A 9,648-nucleotide genomic window follows, 5' to 3' on the forward strand; every position below is an offset into this window, starting at 1 on the left:
GTTTACTCCGCTTCTGCCGTCTCCGTAACCTCCCCACATTCAAAGCGCACAAAATCTAGCACAGACACCCCAGAGGGCTGAATGTACTGTCCCAGAGTGATCGCAGGATCCAAGAGGAAGGGCTGCGCGAGCATCTTTGTCTCAGAGTCTCCTCTGGGCTCATCTTCCGGAGAGCCTACGGAGAGGGGAGCCATCCCCACCACGTGCTGGCCCAGCCTCCAGCCGAGTTCGACAAAGTTCGACTTCTGATATGGCTCGGGGGGACTGCAGATAACCAGGGCACCATACTTGCCGAACATCATGTTAGAAAGCAACGGGTTTCCCGTCGGGGGCGCTCCATGCACGTAAGAGCCAATGAAGAAGTTCTCCGGTACAGACACCCACGCTGCCCTTTTCATAATCATGTTCTCCCCCAGTTTGCCTATATATTTTTTAAAAAGATCCATAAAAAGGAGGGGGAAGGAGAAGAAAAAAGAATGAGCTGTTAGACATACAAGTTGTTTTTCAGGGCTAAGCAATGATGCCTTGCTCAGATAGCAAGCCACTCCACTCTGCTTCTATATAGACCACTGACGGCTACTGCAGCCAAGGGCTGAATCCTAAGGACACTTTCCTGGGAACAAACAGGGACTTACTTCTGCCTGGGAAACCTAGAGAGTAATCCTCAAGTAGGAGGTAAGGCAGCATGGCATAGCCCAATCTCATCAGATCTCAGAAGCTAAGCAGGGTCGGTACTTGGAAGGGAAGACTCTGCAGAGGAAGGCAGTGACAAACCGCCTCTTCTTCTCACCTGCCTTGAAAACCCCTTGCTGGGGCCATCATAAGTCGGCTGCAATTTGACAGTACTTCACACACACTTCAGGGACCTGTTTAATCTCGAATTTGAAAATGTGGGCAAAACGCGAGGAAATGCAGGGGGAGAGCAAGGCGACCTCTGACGGTCAGAAACAGCATGCATAACCCAAACAAAGAGCCAAAGTCGTCGGAGGGGGGACCGGGATAAAAACAGCCATGCATAAAAGGCTTAGGAGTACCTAGGTTACAAGTTCTTTGAATCCAATATTTTACTGCTAGAGCAACTGGTCAAAGGTAAAAGAACAACACTACTCTTCAGTGTTCCAGAAAAGACCTGTCACATTCTCATCTTCTGTAGGGGTTTAATACAAAACAAAATGGCTGCTGCTTGCCTCTCCCTGTTTTCCTGGGCATATCTGGCACAACACTCACCAATAGTCAAAGCCAACTGGTCACTAAGCAAGGATCCATCAGGTCCCAATCTGAGCTGAGAAAGCTCTCTGGTTTCCAGGAAACACTACAAAAGGAGTCAAAGTCACAACATCCATAGAGCAGCCACATCCTCTTATACACACAGCAGGAGTTTATACTGTTGTAATTTTCTTAGGAATCTACCAAAGTTGGGGGGGAGGGGGGAGTGAGGCCTGGCCCACATTTGTGAAACAAATGAGAGAAGAATTAAGTAGTATAATCTTTGGGTTAGTAGAATAGGCTGCATTGCCTCCAAGTGCAAGTGTGAGAATCACATTATTGAGCCAGAGTAGCATAGAAATCTCCCAGTCTGGCTGTATATTGTGGCAGGAGCAACATAAAACAGGGACAAGAGTCAGGTCCTGCTTGTGGGCCACCGGTTGTCCAACATGGAGATGCCCTTGCAGTCCCTTTGCAATTCAATAACATTCAACTTGGATTCAATAACATGGATTGGATCCAGTGGTGTGTTTCCATGGATGGAAATGACTCTCCTTGAGGAAAATGACTGTCTCAGCTCCCCTCAAGAGGGGGCAACTTGGGCTGCAGTAGGAAGGGAGGCAAGAAATTCACACTCGAAAGGTGGAAGTAATTAAAACTGTGGAAACGTTCCACTGCATTAAAGCCAATGCCTCGTAAGAACCACTCCGTGCTAGACTTTAACCCACTACTTAGCAATGTTAAAGACAGTAAAAAAGTCCCATGATGACAGATGCTATTAGATGGCCATTTTTTTAATGCCACTCTTACCTTGGCATATGTACTTAGCTGCTCCACAGTCTCTTGATAATGCTGCATCGTCCCAACCGCGACTTGTTGAACCAGATGCTGAAATTTAGCATTTCGGGCCACAAAGTCGGTCTCACAATTCACCTGGCAGAGAAGAATCGCTAACTTTGAGGAATCCCAGACAGCCGCTGTTATGAAGCTGCCTTCTACTGAGTCAGACCACTGGTCTATCAAGGACAACTCTGACCGGCAGCAGCTCTCCAGGGTCTCAGGCAGACATCTTTCCCATCACCTAGCACCTTAGCCTTTCAGCTGGACTCTGACTGCCAGCTTCCCTGGCAATGACTTGAAAGAGAAAATGAAAGAGAGTGCTGGAGCAGGGAGCGACTGGATCTGATCCCCTAGATACTCTACCCACTAGAAGGTTGGATACAGTTATTCCACTGAGCTAAATATGGAGCCTTTCACCTAGGGTTCCCATTTGCCAGTTATTGACGGGCAACTGCCTGCCAATTAATGGGCCTGCCCGTCAGCCCTCAGGAGGAATTTGCTAGAGCGACCCGGGGTTTACCCCGGAAGTGACATTATTGGGTGCATGTGCTGTGTGCGCACAAATCATTTCCCCACCACCACTACAAGGAAGCTCCCACCAGAGGTAAGTGGGAACCTGGCAACCCTACTTCCACCAGTGCAAGGGGCTTTCCACCAGCGGAAGCCTCCATACTTAGCTGAATGGAGAGGTGTGATGCATCCAAATCTGTGCTACTAGTGAAGACTGCATCCGCAGTTCTGGAGAACTCAAAAGCTTGCCCACTGTGTTATATTATGGTGGGTCTTAATAAAAAGGTATTACATGGATTTGGATGTTGCTATGGACCAACATAAGGAGCCCCGTGGTGCAGAGTGGTAAGCTGCAGTACTGCCGTCCAAGCTCTGCTCACGACCTGAGTTTGATCCCAATGGAAGTTGATTTCAGGTAGCCGGCTCAAGGTTGACTCAGCCTCCCATCCTTCCGAGGTCGGTAAAATGAGTACCCAGCTTGCTGCGGGTAAAGGGAAGATGACTGGGGGAGGCACTGGCAAACCACCTTATAAACAAAGTCTGCCTAATAAACATCGGGATGTGACATCACTGACCCGGTGCTTGCACAGGGGACCTTTACCTTTATCTTTATGGACCAACATAGTACCCGGCTTGTTGGGGGTAAAGTGTAGAGGACTGGGGAAGGCAATGGCAAACCACCCCATAAATATAGTCTGCCTAGTAAATGTCAGGATGTGACATCACCCCATGGGTCAGTAATGACCTGGTGCTTGCACAGGGAACTATCTTTACTTTTTACCTATGGACCAACATGCCCTGATTTGCATGGCCCAGGCTAGCCCAATCTCATCAGATGCTAAGCAGGGTTGACCCTGGTTAATACTTGGATGGGAGATCACCGAGGAAGTTCCGGGTTGCTCCACAGAGGCAGGCAATGACAAATCCCCTCTGAACGTCTCTGGCCTTGAAATCTCTACAGGGTCACCATAAGTCGCCGCAACTTGATGACAATATCCACCATGGACCACCATGACCACCCACATTTCCCTTCCTTCTAGGGAGCAGCATCACTTTACAAGACCCAGAGGCACACAACTGCATCTTACGGTCTACACCAACGCAGCAAGGGAGGTCCAGTAAATGCACCTTTCCTCAAGAGCAGACACCTGCAGGGCGACCAGAGCCAGGTCAAGAACTGGCACATCTGGATTTAGGAATGTATGCAACCTCTGTCTTAAAACCCAAATATGAGTGGTGGCAATGCATGCAATCCTATGCAGTCACTCCGGTCTAAACCCATTGATTTTACACATTTCTTGCGCTAAAGGCAGAAATAGCAAAGAGTTTTAATAGCAAGGAGTTCTCTTGCAAGGGGGAAGGTGCTCACCTCTACCATCACGGCTGAGTTTCCTTCCTTCAGCAGCCCAATCAGCCCTTCTTTCGTCTTCCGCCCCTCCAGTTTGGAAACTTTGCTCCATCCTTCCTTTTGAGCTTGGTCATGAAGCCAGCCCTCCGCCTTAGAAAACAAAGCCAACCCCCAGAAGTGAGACCACATGGCTCAGAGACAATGCAAAGGACCAGGCCAGCCATTCAGCAAAGGGTACTATCCCCAGGACTGGACCAAGCTTCATTATTCTCTGCAAAGGACTGCATTCTGAACAGTTAATTTTTAAAAACTGCTGGAAGCCCCACTACCCTTTGCATTCTAAGTTGTTTTTTTAAAAACAAACACCCAAACAGCATCCCTGCATCTTGCCAGGCATCAACACTGACACTCACCTCTTTGAGGTTTCCATCGAACTTCTCCAAGGCTTTCTTGCAATTTACAAATGAGTAGCCGGTTTTCTTCCTTAGCTTCACCAGAAGTTCTTTCGCTGCCAATACTGCAAGGCCAGTATGAAGAAAACGAGCTAGCTGGCAGCCAAGTAACTACAAGGAAAAAACAAGAAACATGAAGTGTAAAATTGTAAGAGATGCTGCTGCTGCTCATATCCACAAGAAGACGCCGATTTACGAAGTGATCCTAGGCACTCTGACTAGAGGTGCTTTCACACATGCTGAATAATGCACTTTCAATCCACTTTAATGGATGTTTGCAAGTGGGTGTTGCCGTTTCACACAGCAAAATCCAGCTGCAAAGTGCACCAAAAGTAGATGGAAAGTGCATTATTCGACATGTGTGAAAGTGCCCTAGGAGTTAAGCTCAACTACATTGTCCCATGTGACACCAGCACAATTTCAAATCCACATATCTGCCTGCCATTTCACACAGGATGCTTACAAGACAAGGCCTCAAAATCATGGCATGTGACTTTTTCTTCTCCCCCACCCCCACCAATTAAAAACAAAATCCAGCCTGACAACTCAACTAAGAGAGAAATCAAAAGCTTGCACACTGGTTTGTGTTATTTTGGTTAATCCCAATAAAAGCAATTACATGGCATTTCTTTTTGGATTTTGCTTTACAATCACCTACAAACTCATGCACAGGGATCAGACTGATAATTCTTTTCTTTTTTTTTAACAATTGGATATAATAAACCAAACAGAAGATGCTTCCATACATACAATTATTCCAACATACCAAAATTGCTACTAAAATACAATTATACTTGCATGCTTGACTAAATACAGACTGATAATTCTTATCTAAATATCTTCTGACAGATATCTGAGAGAGGAAGTGACATAGTATTCCTACTTCATATTGTGGCCCCAGGCTACAAGGAACAGGAGTAGAAGGTACCACAAGCTCAATCGCATACACACAGGTAGGTACGCGTTTGTCAATGTTAAAGACTTTTCAATAGCAGAGATTTCAGAACCCCCAACACAGGCCACAGAAACAGAAATGAAAAATGGCACTTGCAAATAAATGGGTCAGACAAAATTCTAACAGAAAATAAAAGATTAAAACAAAACTCCAGCTGGCTAGTATAACATTTTAAAAGGAAACGCATAAGAACAGAACGGACATACAAGGGAAAAACTACAAAGACAGAGAAAGGTTTTAAGTCTTTGTCCATAATAATTGGCCATGTGTGACCCTTTAACTGAGAAATCCTTAATAAATTTCCAAGCGACACCAGCAAGCTATAGATAACCTGGGCTATCCAGGACGGCATAATAATTGGCCATGAGTGACCTTTTAACCAAGGAAACCTTGACAAACTTCCAAGAGCCACCAGGGAGCTATGGAGCACTGCAAACCCTGTTTTGTGGGTTGCATGTAGGAGACCCTGTTCAACCACACAGTTCACAAGCTCACTCACTCTCAGCCTAGCCTACCTAACAGGTTTGTTGTGCGAATAAAATGTAACGGGGTGGAGGGAGGAAAACTACGAACCTCACCTTGAATTACTCTACGGAAGGGCAAGTTATAAATGAGATGGTTTAGACATTTACAAGGTATTGTACTTAAGGCTTCCTTTTATAATGGGTTGCCCACTTGTTTGTTTTTATTGTTCTTCATAGCTGAATGACAGGCGTAAGCCAAACAGGTAACGCTTTCCCCTCACCCCACGCAGAAAGCTTCACCTGTTTGGCTTCTGCTTGCTCACGATCTGACTGTTAAAAGGCACGGGCCATAAAACCCAAAAGGGTTACAAATAATAGAAAAGGGCAAGAGTCCAGTAGCACCTTAAAGACTAACAAAAATATTTTCTGGCAGGGTATGAGCTTTCGTGAGCCACAGCTCACTTCTTCAGATCCCGAAAAGGGCAAGAGTCCAGGAGCACCTTAAAGACTAACAAGAATATTTTCTGGTAGGGTAGGAGCTTTCGTGAGCCACAGCTCACTTCTTCAGATCCCGAAAAGGGCCAGAGTCCAGTAGCACCTTAAAGACCAACAAAAATATTTTCGGGCAGGGTAGGAGCTTTCGTGAACCACAGCTCACTTCTTCAGATCCCAAAAAGGGCAAGAGTCCAGTAGCACCTTAAAGACTAACAAGAATATTTTCTGGCAGGGTAGGAGCTTTCGTGAGCCACAGCTCACTTCTTCAGATCCCGAAAAGGGCAAGAGTCCAGGAGCACCTTAAAGACTAACAAGAATATTTTCTGGCAGGGTAGGAGCTTTCGTGAGCCACAGCTCACTTCTTCAGATCCCGAAAAGGGCAAGAGTCCAGGAGCACCTTAAAGACTAACAAGAATATTTTCTGGTAGGGTAGGAGCTTTCGTGAGCCACAGCTCACTTCTTCAGATCCCGAAAAGGGCCAGAGTCCAGTAGCACCTTAAAGACCAACAAAAATATTTTCGGGCAGGGTAGGAGCTTTCGTGAACCACAGCTCACTTCTTCAGATCCCAAAAAGGGCCAGAGTCCAGTAGCACCTTAAAGACCAACAAAAATATTTTCGGGCAGGGTAGGAGCTTTCGTGAGCCACAGCTCACTTCTTCAGATCCCAAAAAGGGCAAGAGTCCAGTAGCACCTTAAAGACTAACAAGAATATTTTCTGGCAGGGTAGGAGCTTTCGTGAGCCACAGCTCACTTCTTCAGATCCCGAAAAGGGCAAGAGTCCAGGAGCACCTTAAAGACTAACAAGAATATTTTCTGGTAGGGTAGGAGCTTTCGTGAGCCACAGCTCACTTCTTCAGATCCCGAAAAGGGCCAGAGTCCAGTAGCACCTTAAAGACCAACAAAAATATTTTCGGGCAGGGTAGGAGCTTTCGTGAACCACAGCTCACTTCTTCAGATCCCGAAAAGGGCAAGAGTCCAGGAGCACCTTAAAGACTAACAAGAATATTTTCTGGTAGGGTAGGAGCTTTCGTGAGCCACAGCTCACTTCTTCAGATCCCGAAAAGGGCCAGAGTCCAGTAGCACCTTAAAGACCAACAAAAATATTTTCGGGCAGGGTAGGAGCTTTCGTGAACCACAGCTCACTTCTTCAGATCCCGAAAAGGGCAAGAGTCCAGGAGCACCTTAAAGACTAACAAGAATATTTTCTGGTAGGGTAGGAGCTTTCGTGAGCCACAGCTCACTTCTTCAGATCCCGAAAAGGGCCAGAGTCCAGTAGCACCTTAAAGACCAACAAAAATATTTTCGGGCAGGGTAGGAGCTTTCGTGAACCACAGCTCACTTCTTCAGATCCCAAAAAGGACAAGAGTCCAGTAGCACCTTAAAGACTAACAAGAATATTTTCTGGCAGGGTAGGAGCTTTCGTGAGCCACAGCTCACTTCTTCAGATCCCGAAAAGGGCAAGAGTCCAGGAGCACCTTAAAGACTAACAAGAATATTTTCTGGCAGGGTAGGAGCTTTCGTGAGCCACAGCTCACTTCTTCAGATCCCGAAAAGGGCAAGAGTCCAGGAGCACCTTAAAGACTAACAAGAATATTTTCTGGTAGGGTAGGAGCTTTCGTGAGCCACAGCTCACTTCTTCAGATCCCGAAAAGGGCCAGAGTCCAGTAGCACCTTAAAGACCAACAAAAATATTTTCGGGCAGGGTAGGAGCTTTCGTGAACCACAGCTCACTTCTTCAGATCCCAAAAAGGGCCAGAGTCCAGTAGCACCTTAAAGACCAACAAAAATATTTTCGGGCAGGGTAGGAGCTTTCGTGAGCCACAGCTCACTTCTTCAGATCCCAAAAAGGGCAAGAGTCCAGTAGCACCTTAAAGACTAACAAGAATATTTTCTGGCAGGGTAGGAGCTTTCGTGAGCCACAGCTCACTTCTTCAGATCCCGAAAAGGGCAAGAGTCCAGGAGCACCTTAAAGACTAACAAGAATATTTTCTGGTAGGGTAGGAGCTTTCGTGAGCCACAGCTCACTTCTTCAGATCCCGAAAAGGGCCAGAGTCCAGTAGCACCTTAAAGACCAACAAAAATATTTTCTGGCAGGGTAGGAGCTTTCGTGAACCACAGCTCACTTCTTCAGATCCCGAAAAGGGCAAGAGTCCAGGAGCACCTTAAAGACTAACAAGAATATTTTCTGGTAGGGTAGGAGCTTTCGTGAGCCACAGCTCACTTCTTCAGATCCCGAAAAGGGCAAGAGTCCAAGAGCACCTTAAAGACTAACAAGAATATTTTCTGGTAGGGTAGGAGCTTTCGTGAGCCACAGCTCACTTCTTCAGATCCCGAAAAGGGCAAGAGTCCAGTAGCACCTTAAAGACTAACAAGAGTATTTTCTGGCAGGGTAGGAGCTTTCGTGAGCCACAGCTCACTTCTTCAGATCCCGAAAAGGGCAAGAGTCCAGTTGCACCTTAAAGACTAACAAGAATATTTTCTGGTAGGGTAGGGGCTTTCGTGAGTCACAGCTCACTTCTTCAGATCCCGAAAAGTGCAAGAGTCCAGGAGCACCTTCAAGACTAACCAGAATATTTTCTGGTAGGGTAGGAGCTTTCGTGAGCCACAGCTCACTTCTTCAGATACCTTCGGTATCTGAAGAAGTGAGCTGTGGCTCCCGAAAGCTCCTACCAGAAAATATTCTTGTTAGCCTTTAAGGTGCTCCTGGACTCTTGCTCTTTTCCACTACTGCAGACAGACCAACCCGGCTACCCACTGTGGGTTACAAATAAGGAAGCAAAGGGCGCGGATCGCACGTGTGGGACGCAAGGGGGCTAAGAAAGAACCCCCGGCAGAGGGAATCCCACGCGGCCTCCGGGGAAGCCCCAGAAGGGCCACACATCCAAGGCTCTGCGGGCAGAAACTGCATCACCTGCGCCACTGGAACACTCCCCTCCGGAGGAAAAAGCCCGGCCCGGCCCAGCCCGGCCAGCCGCTGCATCTTCAAGGCGCTCGGTTTCGTCGTCAGCAGCTCTTAGGCGAGCCCACCCAGGGAGCCCGGCGCTCTTTGGCCGAGCCCGCGCACGCGGCGAGGCGCACGCCCTGGCGTCATACACGCGCCTCGTTTCCTATTGGACGCTTGGTTTTGCGTTCGGATCAAGAGGGGTTGGCGATGAGGACGCTGGAACGGTTCACGGCTTTGTATCCCTGGGCTCCACCATCCACCAAAAGGGAGGCTGCAGCCGAGAAATCAGAAGGAGGCTGAGACTGGGAAGGGCAGCTATGAAGGAGCTAGAAAAGTGTAAGGATGTGTCACTGGCAACCAAGATCAAGTTAATTCATGCCATCGTGTTCCCTGTTACTATGTATGGGTGTGAAAGCTAAACAGTGAAGAAAGCT

The 9,648-nt window shown here is 47.3% G+C and overlaps 1 protein-coding gene across 1 annotated transcript; it reads right to left on the reverse strand.

The window, feature by feature from the left end:
* Positions 1 to 9,250, reverse strand: TSFM (Ts translation elongation factor, mitochondrial). The gene is made up of 6 exons (XM_056849258.1): positions 9,182 to 9,250; positions 4,318 to 4,467; positions 3,926 to 4,054; positions 2,017 to 2,139; positions 1,228 to 1,312; positions 1 to 421 (listed from the first exon to the last, which is right to left on the reverse strand). The coding sequence occupies exons 1-6, from the start codon at positions 9,248 to 9,250 to the stop codon at positions 3 to 5; spliced, it is 975 nt and encodes a 324-aa protein (XP_056705236.1). The 3' UTR covers positions 1 to 2.
* Positions 9,251 to 9,648: the final 398 nt, after the last annotated feature.

The sequence above is a fragment of the Euleptes europaea genome, chromosome 1 (genome assembly GCF_029931775.1).
Source record: "Euleptes europaea isolate rEulEur1 chromosome 1, rEulEur1.hap1, whole genome shotgun sequence".
Classification (NCBI taxonomy): domain Eukaryota; kingdom Metazoa; phylum Chordata; class Lepidosauria; order Squamata; family Sphaerodactylidae; genus Euleptes; species Euleptes europaea.

Coding starts and splice junctions, on each gene's coding strand:
- TSFM (XM_056849258.1), bottom strand. CDS start 9,250: ATGCAGCGGCTGGCCGGGCTGGGCCGGGCCGGGCTTTTTCCTCCGGAG. Junction 1,313..2,016: donor AGCTAAGTACATATGCCAAG/GTAAGAGTGGCA, acceptor CTCCTTTTGTAG/TGTTTCCTGGAAACCAGAGA. Junction 422..1,227: donor CCAGTTGGCTTTGACTATTG/GTGAGTGTTGTG, acceptor AAAAATATATAG/GCAAACTGGGGGAGAACATG.